A 22,041-nucleotide genomic window follows, 5' to 3' on the forward strand; every position below is an offset into this window, starting at 1 on the left:
ATATTTTTTCGTTTCAACTTTCACACGCAATGCGTGTGTCACGGTTGCTAGTATATATATATATATATATATATACACACGTATGCAAAAATAGACTAAATTTGTTGGATGTTGTGTGTATATGTGGATATATATATATACACACATGTAGTGTAAAAATGCACTAAATTTTCTTGCTGCTCTATGTATATGTTGGATGTATATTTCATCCGATTTTTTTAAAAAAAAAAATTTGTTAAAAAAACTAAATTTTCCGATTTTTTAAACATAAAATTGAATTGTCACAAGAGCTATAAAAAGAGAGAGAAATATATTTCACGCATCTAAAAATTACACTAATTTGTTTGTATTACCAAGATTTTAAAATTATATATATCTACGTCATATCTTCTCATATGGATATGCATATTGAGTGCTCACTAAAAACATACATGTACATTGTATATATTGGTTAGCACATACAAATATACAAAAAATTGGTAATATTTTATATTATTACAGAAAATAGAGTGACACGCGGACTTTATTAATCAGTATAAAAATAAACAAAATAAAGCGACACCTCTCTCCCTCGTATATCTATCTCAACTTCCCCTTCCCACAAATTCTCTGCTCTTCTTCTTCATCTCTGCTGCAGCAATCCACCAATCAATCAGATTCATCAGCCAAGAAAACGAAGATGGTTTTCGCTGCCTATCCCTCTTCCCCCGTAATCCCAACCTTTGTCCTCTTGCTCTCTTTGCCCGCCCTCTTCTTCTTCTTGGCCCCTCATTTCATCTCCACTCGGCAAACGGTTGTCTCCCTTCTTGATGAGATGGATGATATCTCTCTCTTTCAGAAAGCTGTAGCCATGGACACCGCTAACTACTCCCGCGGTCTCACCCGCTTACCCGCTGCCAAATCCCGCCTCTCCTCCGCCATCCGTCGCCCCAAAATCGCCTTTCTCTTCCTTACCAACTCTGATCTCCAGTTTGCTCCAATTTGGGAGCGCTTCTTCTCCAATGTCAGCGCCAGACAGTACAATATCTACATCCACGCAGACCCTTTTGTCAAAATCCGTTCTTTGGAGGGTGTGTTTAAGGGCAGGTTAATCCATTCCAAGAGAACTCAAAGAGCGTCGCCTAGTCTCATCTCGGCGGCGCGTCGACTCCTCGCCACCGCGATGTTCGACGACCCTGCTAACACCTACTTCGCGGTAATCTCTCAGCACTGCATCCCGCTCCACTCCTTCCAGTATTTTTACAGCTTTCTTTTCGACCTTGGGAGACTGTCGAGGAATTTGAGGTTCTCTAGTTACATTGAAATTCTTGATAAGGAGCCTACTTTATGGGATAGGTATAACGCCAGGGGGGAGAATGTGATGCTCCCTGAAGTGAATTTCCACGAGTTCCGAGTGGGCTCGCAGTTTTTTGTGCTTACCCGAAAGCACGCTCTGATGGTGATTAAGGATAGGAAGTTATGGAGGAAGTTCAAGTTGCCCTGTTTGAATATACATTCTTGTTATCCGGAAGAGCATTATTTCCCTACAATGTTGTCTATGCAAGATCCCAATGGTTGTACTCATTACACATTGACGAGGGTGAACTGGACTAATAGTGTTGATGGGCATCCGCACACATACTACCCTCCTGAAGTTTCCCCTGAACTGATTCACACGCTTAGGAAATCGAGTTCGAGTTACTCTTACATGTTTGCAAGAAAGTTCTCCCCTGATTGCTTGAACCCTTTGATGGAAATTGCAGACTCTGTTATCTTCAAGGACTAATCTTTGTCTCTGGTGAGTAAAGATAGATAATTTTTTACATTGAACATTGTTTTTGAATGGAGTTGATTCAGCATAGTTTTGGATGAGTTATCAGCAAAATCAGTGACATGTATTTTGTGGTGAATCAGTGGTTGATGTTTAGTGAGTAATCTGATGGTTAACAGGTTGATTTGGTGATGGTTTTTTGTTTTGTTTTGTTTTTTTTTTTGTAGATAGCTGGTCTAGTTTACTGGTTTTGAACAGTTGTGTGATTTGGAACATGTGTGATGGTGAAAAGGCGTTGCAAATTTTCACTTTTTGTTCTCTGGTGATTGTTTTTGGCCGAGTGGTAAGAATCCAATGGGGAGACTTTGAGCATACCTCATGTGATGTGCAGGACGAGTGCCTTATGTCTTGTCTTGGGATTTGGTTTTTGGAAGGGGGGCTAAGAGTTTCAAACCTTTGTTGTTATTATTCAAAGTTTTAGAGGATGCTTTAGGAATCTCTTTTTTAAGAGGTTGATGATATTTCTTTTTTATAGCTGGTGTGTTGAATTTTATTAGTTCTTTAGGCTTTTCATAAGTTCTATTCAAAGTATGCAAAAGTGGCCACATAATGTGTTTGTGAGACTCTTAGCATTGGCTTTGAATAAAAGTTTAATCGATCGTGGTCTAACTTTGATTTGTACCATATATTTTGTTACAGAAATGGGAGATGCAAAGGTGAAGAGTTTGAGGCTTTTGAATTCAAGAAAAGTTGGTGTGCCCATATGGGATTAGGCTTTTGAGTGGCTGTTAACAATATGGTGCCCTCAACCTAAGGTAACCCGAAGGGGTCCGGTCCGACTTCAGTGACGAATTCAGTAGTCGAAACTATGTTCATGGGATGTAATTTTATGGTGTTTGAATTGGGTTTTTAACACCCAAAATAATGGTGGAGTAGGTTATTGGTTGTGATTGGGACTTTTGGTCCCTTTTTGCTGTTGTCTGTACATATGTATGAATGAGTGTTCATGTTTGGGAATGAACAGTTATTGGCTTGGTGTGGAGTATCAAGAAATGGGAATCCCTTTGGCCTTTACCTTACTTTCTGAGGTGAAATTATATATGGTTTTTGGTGCCAAAAAAAAAGTAGCTAAATAAATATATATGGTTTAAAATTTCTTATGAATTTCAAAGCTGTGAATGCCCTTTTTGACCACCTGCTAGCACTTTATTTTAAAGCATCTGACAATTGCTTGCTTTGTCTTGTCTTTGGGTTATTACTTATTCCATTTCCTAAATCCTTCAAATTCTTTGTTTAATTTATCTTTTTTAAATGTACTTGCGTCATATAAAAAATATGAAATTGAATATTATTTAAACTTAGACTTGGAAAGAGTAAAACTGATGACTGATGAGTATGACTTTTTATATGACGATTTTGTAGATTTATATATCACGTCATTGTCAAATAAAAATAATGTATGAAACGTACATTTCTTGTAAAGTTCACCGTTTGTGGATGCTTTCCTTCAAACATTACTATGCACTAGAGACACAGAATGGGTGCGCATCCCTCGTTTAATCATGTGGCATGGAGCGCAAGTGGTAGCATTTTCTGCACGGACCTTTTTTTTAAACAAAAAAAATGATGAAATATAAAAAAATTATTTTATTTTAAAAATAATTTTTTTAAAAAAAATTATTTTTAAGAAACTATAAATATCATTAAAAAACTTTCCACTTTTACCTTATTTAATGAGGAGCTATATAATAATATATAAATAGTTTTTTATTTTTTCAACCGTTTATCAATTAAAATTTTAAAAGTAAAATAAGGATATATTCTGAAAATTATATACATATGATATTGTTAAAAATTAATAAATATAATAAAATATCTATACAGTAGAGAGTTCGAGACAAATGAAAAATGGTATGTATAATTAAGAGGAGAGAATACTCTTTAACTAGAGAGTATATGAAAAGGAGTGTATGACTTTGGATCGAACATACAATGCTTGGGCAGTTGAGACCTACCAGTGTCCAAATCATTTTATTATTTGTATTAGTATCCACTTTCATTCTAATTTCTGCATATTTAAAGGACTGTCGGCCAAGTAATTAATAATTAAAAATAATAAAAACAAAAGATGTGCCATTTTTTATTCTTCTAATTTCTTTATTCCTTTCTTCTCATTTCTAGAAGTGAAACCAAATGATGTTCTACATCTTTCTTTTTCTATAAAAGAAAAAAAGCAACAAATTGGGAATAAAAGTAAATAAAGTGAATTGACAAAATCCATAAGAGGCATTTTTTTTTTCTGTCTTTAGTTTTCATATTGTATCGATAGATGCAGGAAATATTTTATATATTATCAATTGTCACAATCTCAATTATGTATGGATGGATGATAAATACTACAACATTCAACCAAGTGTCCATATTACGTGTCATTTATAATAACTAAAATACAAAGAAAAAATAATAATGATGTAGGGAATGGTCCTTGTGACGTGTGCTTCTTATATATATTCTTGATTCTTGAAGCGTCCATTGAATTGATAACAATTGATTAAAGTTGCCCCCTCCCCAGCGCCCATCTTTTTCCTTTCTTTTCTTTTTTTAAAAAAAAAAAAAAAAACTCAGCCTATCTTTTTATTCAAATAATCCCATGAATCCCATCGAAATATTTATACGACTAAATTTGGTTTGCATCTTCAAATCTCACTACAAAAAATTCACGGATTAGTAATGGCTTTAAGGACGGAAATAAAATTTTGTTACTAAATAGCGACATAATATTTTCAATCTATCGTAAACATTGTTTGTGGTCATTTTGTCACATGGATTAAACTAGAATTTGGGTGATTTTGATGCATGAGTTAAACTCAAATATAGAATGTTTTTGGTTGACATTTGAACAATTATTTATCTACATCTCCGATATTGTATCGACTTTTGTGGTTGAATGTATTGTATATTTGATGTTTTGCATTGTGGTTGATTGTGTCAACTCAAACCTAATGCTTTAGGGGTTTTTAGCAACTGCCGTGTGTTTTGTAGGGGGGTCAGAATTAGTAACGGAAATTGAAGTTCCATTACAAAATTAGAGACGGACAAAAATTATTGTCACTAAAATTAGTTTAGTGACAGATTATGTGTTTCTGTCTCAAAATATTAGTGACGAAAAAAATAAATTAGTGACGGATCTAAAATTTTATTGTCACAAATATTAGAAACGAAAGTCTAGTTCCGTGTCTATTTTTAGTGACGGAAATATTTTATCCATCATAAATATTTAGTAACGGAATGCTTAATTCAGTTACTATATTTTGTCACAACTGCTCCCTCCGTTACTAAAATATTAGCGACGAGCGAAATAGTGACAGTTTATTCCGTTACAAAGCCGTTGCTAAGATGAATTAGTGACGGATTTGTAACGGATTTTGCCGTTACTACTTAACAAATTTTTTGTAGTGTCTAAACATAATTTTACATTCAGTTTCTAACAAAAAAAATTAAAGTATGTTTGCACTCTTTGATCTACACAATAAATATTTTTGCACTCTCTAGATACACATGGTTTTTTTACATGTGAAAGTCGCTACAAAACATTGAAAATATGATAATAATATATGTTCTTTGAGCACTAAATGATTTAGATCCATACAAAAGATAAAATTTTGGGTATAAAATTTGAACAAATTTATTTATATGCCACACATGCTTAATTGGATACGTAATAATCATATATTAGTACCAGATCTAAAACAAGCAGTTATAATATCATATATTAGTACTATATTTTCAATGTTGTGTACCGTTGTTCATTATAAAGAAGACAAATATATAATTGATAACAATATTTGCATATATTTTTGTGTACTCAAAATCATTATTAATTAGTACCAAATTTAAAACCGTTTATGTTCAAATGTATTAGTACCGTATTTTCAAATTTTTGTACGGACATTCATCCGAAAAAAAACATATTGGCCCAGAAAGTGCAGAAATATTTTATTATAGATCGGGATACTCAAACATACTTTTTTCTGACGAAGACCGAATGCAAATTTATGTTTGAATTTGAAGATTTAAAGTAAATTTACATAGTTAATAATCTACCAAACACTACAATTAATAAGCTTACCAAAATTAATACATTTTATATTTATTTTTTAGATGTTCCATATCGATTGGATAAAGTTTTTTAGAGTTGTAAATATGGACTTAAACTATCATGTATGAGGTAGTTTTTGGGTGCAGTTGAGCACGAGTTCATGACCTTAGTAATTAGTATGGTATTAGAGCTCAAACCCATTTTTATGTGTCGGACTACCCTAATTGGTAATATGTCACTCGTTAGTGCCTTGTAAACTATCATGCTTCAGTTATTCATTTCATATTTTCATTCATGATCATGATATGGATGTGTTAGGTATCTCACGTCGACTGGATTAATTTCTTTCCATAATCATTCCATGGAGCTAATTTTTGGGGTGTAATTATACTCAAATCGATGCAGGGATGGAGTCTGGGGATCATGCTTGCACTCCCTCTCAACTCCGTCCCATTTATAATTATATCTCACCCTCCAAATTTTCAATATAATTCTTTTTTTTAAAATGATTTCTCATCCCTCACTGCAGAGACGGACCCATTGTGTGGGCTAGGCTGGGCCCTCACATGTATATGTATATAATTTTTATAGTACAACCCAAATCTTCACTACATTTATTAGGCTTAATGCTTCTAATTAGCATGTTTACGAAATATTTTGGCTATGAAAATGTAATCTTGAGTTCAAAATTTAGTGCGTTTTTTAGTTTTATTTTTTCGTAACTTATGGATTTGCAGGGGAGTTTGTTTATATTTTTTCAATTTTCTTTTTTGAAAAATACTAATAGAAAATTGCAAGACAATTGGTACATTTGGATAATATATAATAAACTATTAATTCAAGCAAATTAAAAATCAAAAATAAATTTCTAATCACGCAGTCAAATTTTTACAAAATTGTTTTTTTTAAAAATATATATAATTAGGAAATATAAGATATATAATTTAATAGTATTAAATATTAATGCAATGTAAAGAACTTGTTAACCTGTTTAACAATAAAAACATAAAAATTTAGCCCTCCCTACTACATAACCCTGGTTCCGTCCCTGCTCACTCCATCTCATCCCTTAATACAGCTCATTAAAAAAAATATAAACATAATACAAATATAATAATAATAACAACAACAACTATTTCATTGAGTGGCTTAATGGTTGTATGCCATTTTGGCTAGATGACGTTCTAAACCTTACTCGTTATCTCATTAATTAATGGAAGTTTTTATTCTAAAAAAAATTATTATTTTATATATGTCAAATACTATTATTTGTATTATTTTGATAGTTATCTATTTTTAAAAAATCATATTCTCATCCTTTTATTGAATTTTTTGACACCATATTAACATTATCACTTCGAGTCATTATTGTTGTTTATTTTGTCAAAATTTTATCTAACAGCTAACGCTATGACTCCACCATCAAGGATTTTAAACAGAGTTGAGCTCATTTGGGGCAAGAAAAACGCATGTGAATAAATCATTTTATTATTTATACATACATATAAAAATTGAATTTCTTGAAATGTTAAAAATGCACCCATTGACTCTAAATGGCACAATCATTGTCTAAGAAATATGTAGAAGAATCAAAGATTGGCACGAACACATTAATCAAGTTACATAGGTGTATACGAGTTGTACGTGGAAAGGACATATCTAAAATAACGAAACAAAAAATGTTCATTTCTTTATCTATTTTGGAGGAATATAAGTTTAACAAAATTAAAAGAAATGGTGGTGGTAGGCGATCACTTTTTATCAGTGTTTGTGGACTATCACCAAACACGGCCTTGTTAGGAAATAAATTGGCGGATGAAGATTATCTTCATTTTTTAATAAATAAATAAATAATAATAATAATAATAATAATAATAATAATAATAATAACAAAATAATGATGATAATAACATCATCATCATTTTTGGTAACAACCTAATAAAAGCCCCAAAAAAAAAAACCAATTTCAACAAACTTCAATATACAAGTACAGATAGGAATGGGCCGGGATTAGATCCATCTAGGTCGCAACCCCTTTGATCAGGTTTAGACCTTACTCATATTTTTTATTCACAACTAGCAATCTGTGCACACACACTGTGTGTGTAACGTAAAACACAAATATTATATATTTCACTTGTGTAAAAATACATTCAAAACTAAATATCACAAACGCCAATTGAGAAGGGGGAAAATGAAGAACGTGGATAAGTGGAGGGACAATTTTGGGTTATTAAAAATCAGATCAAGACATCATAAGTTTTTTTGTGGTGCTTAGACTAATAAATAGTAAAAGATATTATCATCACTTATTGCTAATTTATTATTAAAATTTTATGATTTGAATGTAATTTTGATGAATCTATCTATGGGGTAATGTTCGGACTTTTTTTTATTATTATGTATTTATTGGAATTAAAACTTTGTATAATACTTGACATGTTAATATATCTAATCTGGATTAAATTTCGTTGAGTTTTGAAACGAATAAAGACAAGGTTAAAATAAGACAGGACGATCCTAAGATTGACCAAACCCGCCACATTAATATCCCTACAAAACCAATTCTCTCAGGAGCCATTTGGTTGGGGTGATTAACCCCTGATTGGTTCATAATCTCATGTTTGATTGGTTTTTAGATACCCCAATTACTCATGGGATTGTCATAATTTACTGTTCAAGCAAGAACACAAGTCAACCGGTGGGCTCAATAATAAGGAATGCACCAGACTCAGGTTTAGGGATACTTTGTATTGTAACATTATTTATTGTGTAGAAATCTTCTTCTTTTCCTATTATATATTCCGGTAAAGTCGATGCTAGCATGTGGGTACTTCCAACGGCCCATTTTTCAATGCAAGTGAGATGTTCTATTCTATATTCCGGTAAAGTCGATGCTGGCATGTAGGTACTTCCAACGGCCCATTTTTCAATGCAAGTGAGATGTTCGCGCGAACATCTCACTTGCATTGAATCTGGACCGTTGACTATCTCATTGGGCACTATCCCAATGGGTTAGCATCAACAAAATCCTATATTCCATACCGTGTATTAAAAACATGAGGACATAATTACCCAACTTTACCAAAAAGTATCCTTTATTGCTCTCCAATGTATACATAATACATACATAAATATACTGATTGTTTGTATGTATAATCTCTTATAATGATGCTTCAAACACAAGGAAAAGAACCATGTGGTTTGAATTTTCTCAAGAAATTGTGGCTAAAAAGTTTTACTTCTAAATGATAGGAAAAACATAACTGAGGAACACTAAGATAAACTCTTTCGACACCAGCCACTTGAATCATATCTCCTTCCACACAAAAACTACACCCGTTTTCAAGTGTTACTTCGGTTTTGGATATTATGAACCATCCGGCAGAGAGGGTCATCGAGCAAGGTTACTGAACCCAAAATATACAGTTCTCTGGTTAAAAGCGTTGATAGCATAGTCGACCTGCAAGTGTCCCAAATGGGACTTAAACCGAAGTCCATATCCAAACCCAACACCGCTTCCAGGTTTACCATGCCTAAGAGAAGGATTTCCTGGGGAAAAACAAACAAACAAACAAAGCCCCTTTAGCTTACAGAATTCGGAGCAAACTATGCAATAAAGATTTTATATCAATATACAACGAGAAAACAATGTGTTTGCCAGTTTTAAGCCATGAAAGTTTCTTGTTTACATCCAGATAAAACTCATTAAACAGTCCGACAAACAAAGTTTAAGGGATCAAAACCGACCAGGCACGAGACGACCAGATCCCAAATCAGATCCACCATCCAAGAAAATTGCACCTTCTAAAATTGGGCTCTGGATACAATAATATATAAGACGTTAATGACAAAGAGCAACACTCAGTAACTGATGTAGACATAACAGGAAGATGCGATTAATTGAATTATCATCAGGCCAATGTCTGTAAGAATCGCCAAACTCTCTTTCTGAAAAGCAGAAGAAAAAAAATACAGCATAAAATTCAATCATACTGAACAAATTGAGAAAGCTAAGCAGTGATCACCACAAGAACTACAAGAAATTACATTTTCTTTAAGGTGTCATAATAAAAATATATATTGTAAAATGTAGACTATCCAGAATCCTGAAATATCCGAGCTTTAGATCCAAGCAAATTAAGGGCTTAATTCTCTAGGAACACTGGACATATAATGGACGTAGTTCACAGAATCATTTAGAAACAAGCATTTTCAAACAAAATTATGAAATCACAAACCAGTGGTACTGTCAGTTCACTGCTCGCAATGAGGCATGATCTACCACATCCTACGCCACCTTCACCATACCCTCGCACACTACCAGGTCCTCCAATTGAAAACGCTTGATAAGGAGCAATGTCCCCCACAATAGAGCCACCTGTAAGGCTACCAGAAGGCACATATAGGAGCACAAATTAGAACACTAAAACAAATTATAAAAAAACAGAGAAACACAGGGAAAGGATGTTAGAATACGATCGATCTTGTGTACCGGCAATGCTTTCTTTGCATTCTCATAGCTGTTTGTTTTATAACTATTCGGAATAAAGCTTTTATAATTTAAATATTTACAAATACCTTCTCTCCCTCTTCCTCATTTACAAGATCTAGGCCCAAGTTCTAAAAAATCTTCTAATTTTTTGTCTGACATGCCAATCGGTACTCACCTTGTCAAGAAAAATGCTGGACCAAGCCTTATTCCCTTCGATGCAGCAAACTTGAACCGGTTGAAGATCAGCCACTTAGAAAGAATAGGAATCCCTTGTTCTATTTGCAGACTAAACTACAAAAATTCATTGAGCACTTTATCACAATCTGCATGTACTGATTTCGTATTTATATATACATATGTAAGATCTAGTCCGGTTAGGTAAGGAAAAGGTAGTACTTGAGTAAAACTGCGGTCATTTGCTTTCGCAAATCGAGATTCTTGTTTGAGCACTACCATACTATCATGGTCACCACCACTGAGGAAAAAGCATCAGAGAGGAAATTTTTTATTTAATATCACAGAGAAAAAAATAAGAGAGAGAGAGAACGTGAAAGTAGAGGCTTCAGCTACCTGCACGTAATTGGAAATCCTTGAAGATCTCTGCTTATTGAGCGTCCGTCATCATTAACAGGACGAACATGCTGCATTGAAATGCATTTTGTTAGCATAAGAAGGCAATAAGGTTGATAGAACTGTCATTCAGAAACAAATTAGCACCATTTGATAAGGAACACACCTCAAACTTTACGCTGGTTTTACTGCTCCAATTGGAACTTGCAGGCTCACTCAGTTCTACTCCAGTAGACAAACGATACAGATTGACACCTCCGCTCCCTGTACGAGAGAAGTTGTCAACCGGCAGGCCATGAATCCCAATCTCTGGAGAAATGGAGTGCTGGAGAGCAAAGTAATGCTAAAATTAGACCCTATAATACCATGGTCAAGATAAAACTATATTTATCAAAACGGTAAAAAGAACATGCATGTAAATTGGACCAACTTTTCAATAACTCATCTAAAGTGTCACTGAATAATAGTGGAAAGCGTTGCTAAAAAACTAAGCCAAATGGTTGAAGAATCAGCTCGATAATAAGCCTAACCTACTGCACGAATTTTAACATAGAACCATCCCTTGATAACAAAACTCCATGTTTGTTCTTGCATTAGTATAAAAGTTTAAATTTCCAAAACGACTGTTTCACTCTAGTCACTACCGAATTACATCATGAAGAAATAAAAAAGGAGTACTTTATAAAAATTTAAAAAAAAACAAAGTCGTCGAACCTAAAATCATTTAATATAAACTAGAGTATGAAACTTTGTATAATGTGGCTTTAAATATCAGACATGCAACCGACTAGTCTTGCTACCCCCAGTGGAAAAGTATAAAAACAACCGCTAAAGTAGAACTGTAGAAACCTGAAGGACCAATGCGTGTTGCGGAAGCCATTCTGGTCTTGGCTTCCTGTAAGTAACCAAGATATTGGAATCACAGAGCCCTTTATCCCACAAGACATCAAGCTTTTCACTCTTTCCAAACAAATTTGGGTGCTTAACGCAGAGACTGCCAAAGGATGCAAATTCAACGATTATCATTCTCAGTCTCTTAATTCCATCGCAAAAACAAATACATCTCAATAAATAAATAATAACAGTACAAACCCATCCGGTCCTCACCCCGCCACAATAATCCAAAAACACAGAAATATCTATATCATTTCCTAACGCATTCGGGAAAATAGAAAAAAAAAAGAAAAAAAAAAGCCACCTTCCAATAACAAGCGAAAGTGGACTCCCCACACCAGCATCCCTGTTGAGATAAAGCAAACGAGTGGCGTTTCAACAAGCAGAAAAAGGCAAAGAAAATGGAACCTTGCCCAATACACACACTTGATAAACGTTTAAAAATAAATTATATTTCAGATAGAGCAGAAACCTCAGGGGATGGAACATCAAAGCGGCGCATAGTTTGTGGGTGAAATCTACATTGAAGTCTATCTTCGCTACAAACACATTCAAGAAAAGAAACGATAAGCAAACAATTCGCAAGAAAAATTTTGAAATTTCCTAAATTTGGTCCCAACCATTGCCAGCGTGAATGCTTTTCTGGGCTCCCATCCCATTACAAATCCAAAAACTGCCGTGACATTCGACCTTTCAACGTAATTTCAATTCCCTTTATTTCACCTTCGGAAACCAAATGTTAGAAAAAATCGACACAGAAACACATACACAGACACAGACACTGCCGCAGAATCTTGCTAATTCTCAAGTTATCTCTTTCTTTTTCTGGACGGGATATGAGATTCTTCAATGGCCCACACGTGGAGAATGTTTGGGCTTTTGACGTTTATTTTATCAACTGGGCCGGCCTTCACTGGACTCCATACGTGGGTACATTTTATTGGGTCCATGAGATTTAAGATTTAGGGAATGTTTTGCAGAGCTTTTGCTTATTTAAAAATGATTCTAGTAGCGATTATTTTGAAGTTGGTGAGAAGCTAAAGTAGAGAGTGTTTGAAAATAGAATTTGAAAGCTAATACAAGCTAAAGTTTAGCATTTGGAGAATAATTCATTCCAAGCTTAATTTTTTTTAACTAAATGACAACCATATTCTTATTTGATTATTTAATTTTTTATACTCATACTATAAAAAATGAGTTTATATATTATTTTACATTATGAATTTTGTATCAAAAATATTTTATTTTTTTATAAGATGAATACTTGAAAAAATATATAAGATTAATAAAAATAAAAATATTAAAAATGAAAAAAAATGCATAAATATACAAGACATGTACAAAAATGTATGACAATGCAATATATATATATATATATATATATATATATATATATTTAAATAAATTATTGTAATAATAATGTAAAATTTTAAAAAATGTTTTTTTAAAAAATACTTGTAATAATAATGTAAAATATAAAAAATATTTTTTAAAAAAATACTTGTAATAATAATGTAAAATTAAAAAAAAAATTAAAAATAATAAAAACATATGTAATATGATAAGTTTATTAAGAGTATATATGTCAACTTGTAATTTTATAAACAAAAAAACATCAGCTAAAAAAACATCAAATTTTAGCTTCTTACTTTTAGGTAAAAGTTGTAGAAATTAAAACATAATTTAGGGAGTGTTTGCAATAGATTGTGTTTTTGTAAAAGTAATTAATTTATAGATTATAAAAAAGTTAAGAAAAATCAAAAGTTGGTAGTGTTTGGAAACAAATGTGAAAATAAAAAAAAAAGTTTGGTAGTGTTTGATAAATAAGTGATTATAGTGATTTTAACAATGACTTTCTTATTAGAATCACTTTTGGAGAATCATAATCACCACATGACTAGCTTTTGGATTTCAATTAAGTTAAGCATAAGCTAACACATAATCTAGGTTTAAAAAACACACAAATTTTTTTTTTTAAGCCAAAAGCTAACAATCATTTTTTTTAGTGATTGCAAACACCCCCTTAGGAAGTGTTTGCAATAGATTGCACTTTTGTAGAAGTGATTAATTTATAAATTATAAAAAAGTTAAGAAAAATCAAAAGTTGGTAGTGTTTGAAAACATATGTGAAAATCTAAAAATCAAAGTTGGATAGTGTTTGATAAATAAGTGATTAGATTGATTTTAGCAATGACCTTCTTATTAGAATCACTTTTGGAGAATCATAATCACCATATGACTAGCTTTTGGATTTTAATTAAATTAAGCATAAGGTAACACATAATCTAGGTTTAAGAAACACATAAAAATGATTTTTTAAGTCAAAAGCTAACAATCACTTTTTTTTTAGTGATTGCAAACACTCCCTTAACATTCACAAACACTCAAAAACACTTCTATGTAGCTAGAAACTAAGAAGCACTTTGTAGAAGTTATACCGAACACTCCCTTAATTGATTACTAATCGCATGACATGGATTTTACCTTTTTTCTAATGAAATTGGGTCATTAATAAGTTTGTTTTTTGTTTTTTGAGAAAATTGTTTGGTTTTTATAATTGAGCATAAGTACAAAAGATTTATTTTCTCGTTAAAATCATCTCGATATCAAGAACTCAAATTCATTTTTACGATGAGAAATCCAATACGACTACTTTTTCAGATGCAAAAACATCAAACAAGTAGAGAAGTTTTTTTTTTTTTTTTTTTGGTACCAAAACTTTACGTACTCAACCAATTCAACTATCTCTAAGACATCTAAAACCCCCCATCTCTCTATTCTTCTTAAAAAAACTTAGAAGTTCCATTAGTGTTTATAATCAAAATCGTATATGGTAGAAAATCAATTCAAAATAAGAACTTTGTGGGCCCTGTGATCCGTAACGGAACCCTAAATTGGGCCTTATTTAGATATGGGCCTCTTGAAGTAGTTCACAAATCAATGTTAGGGAAATTTGGGCATGAATGAAGCCCAATTACCAAATCTTAGAAAGCGTCGCGACGCCTGCTTCAGCTGAGCTCTTGGGACACCGTCCTTCGGTCCCTTGCGCGTCCACACAAATATATATACATAAAAGCGAAATTCCGGCGAGGGTTTTACATTTCTGCGTTCATCTTTAGCCGATTGAATAGCAGAGAAAGGGTGAAAGAAAGGACAAGGCAGGTGGGAGGGAGTATTTCGTGATGGGGAAGGGAGAAAAGACCGGGCTGGGGAGGGCTCTGGTGAAGCACCATAATCAGATGATACAGCAGTCGAAGGAGATGGGGAATTATTACAGGAGCCAGCAAAAGAAAGTGTTGGAATCGGTGACGGAGGTTAACGATATCGATGCAGTTATAGAGCAGGCCGACGAGGCACACCGCCTTTTTTCCTCCATCAACAGCCCCGCCAACCTCGCTATCAATATGTAAGCTTCGGGGTTTTTTCCAGTAACTAGTTTTCATGATTTCATTGCTATATTTATTTTCAGTTACTGTTACCATCGGGGGCCGGAAATTCACAAATTCTTGTTCTTTACAAGGGTCTTTTTGTTGAATCCACGGATTTGACGGGGTGTATTTGGAGCTTATGTGCTCAAATTTTGTTGAATAAGCATCCCATTATTACGAGTTTTAATATTTTTGGCAAATTAAGACAGAAAAAATCGAATTTCATTTGTAAGCATGAAAGTAGTAGATGGGCAAGCAAAGTCGGTCCCTGATGGCAGATTGCAGTGTAAGATGATGGTTATCTAAGTTGTTATTTGTTTAAATTTGAGAGAAAATAAATAGGTAATTCCGAGTATGTCTGCAACTCTAGAAAAGTGGAAAAGAAACAGAGCAGACCACCAAAATTTTCAAACCCCCTGTTTCCTTCTATAGTTGCATACACTAGTAGCCGAGTTTACCACCATGTAACTCAGTACATACGTGAATAATAATAATTGTCAGCACTCGGTGGATGGATTTGATGCTGCCAAGTGTCTCTGCATGAGTTGTTAGAAATTCCTTTAACAAGCAGGTGGATTTCATTGCCTCTCCGGTATCTCATCTATTCCTATTTATTTAAGAGGGCCATCGCATGGTCTCTTGGTATGGTAAAATAAAAAATAACTGCAGCATCCCTCTGCCATAATTTTCGTTCTCAATTAGGTTGGAAAAGAACACGGGGAAGCGCCATACAGTTATCCCACCAACTTCCCTTTATCACAATTTCCATCTATGCACTCCAAATCAAACACTAAACTACCGACTCACCTTAGCAAAACAACCACGTTATGGTTAAATAAGCAGCACAGTTAATTATAGCATTTTATACAACTAAGTTTTATAATCACAGTTTTTTATAGGTTGTGACATGAACCAAATGTTTGAAAGATAAAAAGTATAACATATAGGTTTTTTTGTTACTTTGCACAAATACGTGTGTGTAGCTGCTAGTATTAATTATAGCACGTTCACCAATTTCCTTTTCCCATTGGAATTAAGCTTTTTCCTCAGGGTGAACACTAGGAAAAACTTAGAGATCGAAATTGAATCTTTTAGGTGGTAAATCATTCAAATGTATAGCATCTGTGTCTCAAAGATGGCAAGTTGCTTAATTTCTTGCATCTGAATGATGCTGCTAGGTTCTCTCCTATGAGTTATTATATATTCCTTTTGGCAAGCAGGTGGACTTCTTTACCTCTTTGGATGCCCTTATCTTGTATTCATGATAGTATCATATCAAAGAATCTATATGGTTGGTGTATAACAAATAACAATTCAATTTTTTGTTCGACCTTCAGCTAAAGGCTATAACAACCACATCAGTCTTTATTATCCCTACAATATATCACATAATCCACGAACACCGTATAATTTTTCTGGTTATCCTTTTCACTAACGTCCAAATTGTATTTTTGATGGCTCAGGGACTCGGCTTCTAGCACCAATGATGAGATGACATCTGTGGAAAGAAGGGAGCAGCAAAAGAAAGAGGAAGCTTTGCATGCTAGTAGCCTAAGAGTTCCACGCAGGCATCCCTCTCTTCTTATCTATGTATGCAATGAATCGTCTGCCGTTAAATGTTGAGGCTAATGATAATATTTGTATTTCTAGGCCACCGTGGAGTGCAAAAATGTCTGTAGAAGAGCTTGATGCTAATGAAAAACGAGCTTTTCTAGAGTGGCGTCGTAACCTTGCAAGGTCAGCCGTGCTAGTCAAAATAAGAAGGATTGATTACATTAATGATTAATCTATCTTTTTGTGCCTCGAATACATTCATATAACTGAGTGTGCTTATGGTTTCCCCAAACCTGAATCTATTTGTAAGATACTCATATTTTTGTTGTCATTGTCTTGTTAGTTGTTTTATGATATTTGGTTTTTGCAGGTTAAGTGATGTTCGTTTTCGCTCTCTGTAAAATTGTCATTATATTTTATTGGAGTAACACAAATATGTCAATACTTTCTGGATATCTGTGCCTTGTACTTCTAACGCCATCAACTTTATATTTTTCTGGTCATGTGTAGTTTTTCCATCGGCACCTGGATCCATGGATTTTAGGGAAATAAAAAAATCATGTGTGTTTCTGTGTTCATTTTTTTCCCCTTGATTTACTAAGAATTCATTGTCTACTTCCCCTTCAGGCTTGAAGAGAATGAGAAGCTAGTTCTGACTCCATTTGAGAAGAACCTTGATATCTGGAGACAACTTTGGAGGGTGCTTGAACGCAGTGATTTGGTGAGTGCACTACTCCAAGTTTTTTTTGTGAAATTTTTAGAATTTAGGAACTTGATTTACATATTTTGGCATATTTGACATGGTGTGAAGTCTAACCCAAGTGGTTTGTTCTTGATTTAGTAATGCATTTTTGTATTGAAGAGACTACTACTACTTATCTACTATCATATGTTGGGTCAAATTTTACTGTTTTGCGGGATTAGATTTGAAGATTACTTGTATCTTTGGCATGTTTGTTCGTCTGAAACTCTGGATTATAATGATTAGTGGCCTAGTGTTGAAATGCAGATTTGTTTGTTTTTGTCGTTTTTTTTTGTGGCGTGAGGAATAAAAAGAACAAGATATTTATCGATTTTTAAAATTGATTGTATAACATCAGTGACACAATTTATTTTTTCACTTTTGCTGGTTGGCAACCTTTGATGCCAACAGAAGTTAATTTTGATCTGCTATTCACAATTTTCATTCCATTTATCCGTTGTTCGAAGATTTATTTTTAATTATTCTCGGTTTTTTTTACGTAATAGCCCTGGCCATGTTTGATCATTGTCACTTTTACATGTTTGTGCCTTCCAACATGCCAACTCCTTTGAGGTTAAGAGAAATGTGTTATATTTGTATTTAGGGTACCCTTCTCCTCCCTTACTTCTATCAAGATTTCCACTATCACCCCTGAAAACCAAACTCTACCTTGCGTAAAAGTTGCCAAAGTATGATTAGATTCTGGATTTGAAATCACTGCTTTATACACCCAGTATCGGCAATCATTCACAAGAACATTCTTTGTCTTGTCTTGGTAAGAGGTGGAAGGGTTAAGGAGTTATCTGGTGCAGTTTATATGAGTGGAATTCCTCTAGAAGCTAGTTCCTTGAATGCGTTTTTACTTTTTATAATCTTTCTTGCCTCAGAAATAACGATCATACCTGTTTCAGCAGTGGCCATTGTGGGTGATTAGAGTCCGCAGGCTCTGTAGCCTCAATGAAAATGTCCTATGATGTTCATTTTTTGAGCACCATAATTATTTTTCTTTTCCCCTTTGTTCTTTTGACAATTTGATCTGCATCTTTTTTACTGTTGAATTTGGTTTAACTAAATACTGATGTATGTTTGTGCAAAAAAATTACTGATGTATTTCACATCTCTTCTTGAAGTTGGTAATGGTTGTTGATGCAAGGGACCCGCTCTTTTACCGATGCCCTGACCTTGAGGTGATAGAATTAATTATTTCTTTTGTTAATTTTATAACACTCTATAAGCTAGATGTAACGGTAATATGAAGAAATGTGGAAAATGATTTTTAATGGGGAATAATGGCTGTGCACCACGGTTATCTCTACTGCAGAGACATTTTCAGGCTTACTGCATGATCAGACTGAAACGCCAAAAAAATATGTTTAAAGAAGAAAAAATATTTACTGTGATGCCGAAAAGAAGTTAAGTTGCCGATATTGTGTTGGCTAGGTTTACCGGTAGAATGAGAATTTTACAAATTTGCAGGCGTATGCACGAGAAATAGATGAGCACAAAAGGACATTGCTTCTCATCAACAAGGCGGATCTTCTACCATTTTCAGTTAGGTGAGTATTTTTAACACTCTAATGTTGTTCCTCGACTTGTTTCCTCCTTTGTTACTTATACCAAATATGTGTCATGACAGAGAAAAATGGGCTAAATACTTTCATCAGAATGGGATTCTCTTTCTTTTCTGGTCAGCCAAGGCTGCATCTGCGGCTTTAGAGGGGAAAACTCTAAGTCTCTCATCTGGTATGCAAAATATACAGCATGAGTTGGCCTGTGTGGATGCTAAAGTATATGGTAGGGATGAGCTACTTGCTCGTCTGCAATCTGAAGCCGAGGATATAGTTTCAATGGCGAACAGAACAAGGTCGAGTTCTGCAGGACCATCTCACATTCATTCAGACAATGAGAATCTTGTCGGAGATGTATCCCCTCGCGGTGTAGTTGTAGGATTTGTTGGATATCCTAATGTAGGGAAGAGTTCTACAATCAACGCTTTGGTTGGAGAGAAGAGGACCGGTGTAACCTCAACTCCGGGAAAAACGAAGCATTTCCAAACGTTGATGATATCCGAAAAACTTACTCTTTGTGATTGTCCTGGATTGGTGTTTCCTTCCTTTACAAGTTCAAGATTTCATATGATTGCATCAGGGGTCTTGCCTATTGATCGCATGACTGAGAACCGAGAAGCAGTGCAGGTTGTGGCTAATCAAGTGCCCAGATCTGTTATTGAAGATGTGTACAAAATCTCTTTACCGAAACCCAAGGCTCATGAGTCACAATCTCGGCCTCCTTTGGCTGCAGAATTTTTGAGATCATACTGTGCGTCCCGTGGATATGTTGCCTCAAGTGGACTACCAGATGAAACTAGAGCCGCCCGACTGATATTGAAGGACTATATTCACGGAAAGCTTCCCCACTTTGAGAAGCCACCGGGAACGCCAGACCACGTAGACGACTCCGAGGGTGCTGCGACAACAGCCATCTCATCAGAGATAGATGAATCAGACTCATCCGATGATGAAGATGACCCTTCCATGCCTGAAAACAAATCTGCCCAACCCGAATCTAATCTAAAGCATGCATTAGACGATCTGAATTCATTTGACATGGCCAGTGAGTCATATCCCAGTAAGGAAATCGCAAAGAAGTCCTCGAGAGCGCCTCATAAACAGCACAAGAAGCCTCAGAGAAAGAAAGATCGAACATGGAGAGTGAGAGGCGATGGAGGTGATGGAATGCCACTGGTTAGGGTTTTTCACAAGCCAGCGAATGCAGGTCCTTTGAATGCTGCATGAAGGGGCTCGTTTTCTCGAAAGATGGCCATTTTTTCCCAGCTTGGTTATTATATCATATTTTTCTTTGGAGGGACCATGTTGCTACCTCTTGAATCTGGATTCGATGTTCCAGTTCTTATTATAAACTCTGAATTAATATGGTTTTGCAAAGTGTTGAAAAGTTGACTTTTGTATTTTATTATGTTGATTTTGCCCCAACAAAGTACTATAGGAGTGGAGGTCTCATGGGGGCAATCATGACTCAAAATCTTTTGATGAAATATTTTAATGTTTCATGAAAGCTTATTTAAACACTGTTTTTCCTATACTTTTTTTTTTTATAAAGGAATGTTTGCATTAAATGATTTGGATTTTCCCCATAAAAGCTTTTTAACTTTATCTTTAAACATTTTTTTTTTAAAAAATAAAGAAATTCCTAGGCCCGAACTTTATGACCAGGAAACTTTAATTATATGCCTTTAAAATCCATTTGCAAGTACAGTAGTAGGATCCGTTGCATAACACTGTATAATCCTAACAACCACAATGGGAATCCCACTTTGAAATTAATGAACAATCATTTTCCATTGGCATTTATCACCTTCACCTAATCTCTAATAATCTTTTTACTTTTTTGAATAAGAAAAACTATTTTACATATAATTTTTATCAGACTCAAATTGTTTCACCCTAATTAGTAATTACATTTTGTGTGTGTAGTGTATACATGTAGTAAAGTTTTGGTTGAAGAGAAGATACAAGGAGATCCAATGATGTTTTATTTAATAAATAGGTAAGTATAATCAATCACATGTATATAGATACTATATATTAATATGAATAAAACACCATCTTGATTTTCTTTAAAATAATATATTGATATTGATATGAGATTAAAAATATAGACATTTTACGACACCATATACGATTTTGTGGGCTTAAAAGGATGTTGGGTGTCTCACAACGTTGTTGGTCAATTTTCTGAAAAATGAATGTAATCGAGAAATTTAACTTATATGTTGGAGACATCCCCATTATATTATACAAAATTTTAATTGATTTTAAAATGATAAGGCACGGCCCTTGCCAGCCCCAAACCACATATGTATTTGTCACAACTCGGTCAAACATTATTCTTCCACGCCCCACATCGGCGCGTACCTCCACAATAAAATCTAGCATTTTTAAATAAATAATAATAATAATAATTTAAAAACAAGCATTTACTTGGCACCGTTTGGTTCGAGAATATGATAAATAATACTATAATACTTGAATAAGTAATATAATGTAATATAAAATAAATAAAAAATGATAGTTAATTTAGTATTTGATTTGATTGATAGATTATAGTTTATTTGATTTGATTGAATTTTATATTAAAAATATAAATTATCATTTTATCCTTTTAAGAATAAATAAAATATGAATAATATTATTTATAAGGGTAATATAGTAATTCAATGATTTGATTGATGTAAGATAACTGCTTAATGATTTTATTGATGTAAAATAAATAATTAATAGATGGATAAATAATATGACGAGAAAAACGTGAGATTGAATAAGATAAATTGTACAAGTATTAATTGTACTTGTACCAAACGGTTAACTATCTTTGAGAATACTCAAATATATTATTTCATAATTATTCATTCCTATTATTTTTCTCAATAAACCTACCACTCACTCCATGTTTTGTTTTAAATATATATATATATAATTCTATTTTACA

The 22,041-nt window shown here is 33.8% G+C and overlaps 3 protein-coding genes across 4 annotated transcripts; 2 read left to right on the plus strand and 1 right to left on the minus strand.

Moving 5' to 3' along the window:
- The first annotated feature begins 594 nt into the window (after nt 1-594).
- Nucleotides 595-2,829, plus strand: LOC140884191 (glycosyltransferase BC10-like). The gene is made up of 2 exons (XM_073290869.1): nt 595-1,777; nt 2,450-2,829. The coding sequence occupies exon 1, from the start codon at nt 680-682 to the stop codon at nt 1,763-1,765; it is 1,086 nt and encodes a 361-aa protein (XP_073146970.1). The 5' UTR covers nt 595-679; the 3' UTR covers nt 1,766-1,777; nt 2,450-2,829.
- A 6,110-nt stretch (nt 2,830-8,939) lies between these two features.
- On the minus strand, nt 8,940-12,632 carry LOC140883320 (outer envelope protein 39, chloroplastic). Of its 2 annotated transcripts, XM_073289742.1 has the most exons (11): nt 12,429-12,630; nt 12,281-12,347; nt 12,113-12,154; nt 11,764-11,908; nt 11,081-11,239; nt 10,915-10,985; nt 10,741-10,819; nt 10,520-10,635; nt 10,091-10,238; nt 9,600-9,669; nt 8,940-9,401 (listed from the first exon to the last, which is right to left on the minus strand). In XM_073289742.1, exons 1-11 carry the CDS (start codon nt 12,460-12,462, stop codon nt 9,244-9,246), a joined length of 1,089 nt encoding a protein of 362 aa, XP_073145843.1. In that variant the 5' UTR covers nt 12,463-12,630; the 3' UTR covers nt 8,940-9,243. The 2 variants fall into 2 exon arrangements, with proteins under 2 accessions (XP_073145843.1, XP_073145844.1); XM_073289743.1 differs by lacking the exon at nt 10,741-10,819 and having other exon boundaries at nt 10,520-10,630; nt 12,429-12,632.
- Nucleotides 12,633-14,819: 2,187 nt separating this feature from the next.
- Nucleotides 14,820-20,634, plus strand: LOC140880285 (GTPase LSG1-2-like). Its single transcript, XM_073284600.1, has 7 exons — nt 14,820-15,214; nt 16,700-16,804; nt 16,887-16,973; nt 17,418-17,511; nt 18,663-18,719; nt 19,009-19,088; nt 19,169-20,634. Exons 1-7 carry the CDS (start codon nt 14,991-14,993, stop codon nt 20,325-20,327), a joined length of 1,806 nt encoding a protein of 601 aa, XP_073140701.1. The 5' UTR covers nt 14,820-14,990; the 3' UTR covers nt 20,328-20,634.
- Nucleotides 20,635-22,041: the final 1,407 nt, after the last annotated feature.

Source organism: Henckelia pumila, chromosome 2 (assembly GCF_033568475.1).
Source record: "Henckelia pumila isolate YLH828 chromosome 2, ASM3356847v2, whole genome shotgun sequence".
Taxonomy (NCBI): Eukaryota; Viridiplantae; Streptophyta; class Magnoliopsida; order Lamiales; family Gesneriaceae; genus Henckelia; species Henckelia pumila.

Bases quoted from the DNA above. Each gene is read 5' to 3' on its own strand.
- LOC140880285 (XM_073284600.1), top strand. From the start codon at position 14,991: ATGGGGAAGGGAGAAAAGACCGGGCTGGGGAGGGCTCTGGTGAAGCAC. The intron at 17,512-18,662 runs GTGAGTGCACTA...CTCTTCTTGAAG, and splicing joins TGCTTGAACGCAGTGATTTG to TTGGTAATGGTTGTTGATGC. The intron at 19,089-19,168 runs GTGAGTATTTTT...GTGTCATGACAG, and splicing joins CTTCTACCATTTTCAGTTAG to AGAAAAATGGGCTAAATACT.
- LOC140884191 (XM_073290869.1), top strand. From the start codon at position 680: ATGGTTTTCGCTGCCTATCCCTCTTCCCCCGTAATCCCAACCTTTGTC.
- LOC140883320 (XM_073289742.1), bottom strand. From the start codon at position 12,462: ATGGGAGCCCAGAAAAGCATTCACGCTGGCAATG. The intron at 12,155-12,280 runs GTTTCTGCTCTA...TTATCTCAACAG, and splicing joins TTGATGTTCCATCCCCTGAG to GGATGCTGGTGTGGGGAGTC. The intron at 10,636-10,740 runs GTACTACCTTTT...GAATTTTTGTAG, and splicing joins ATGACCGCAGTTTTACTCAA to TTTAGTCTGCAAATAGAACA.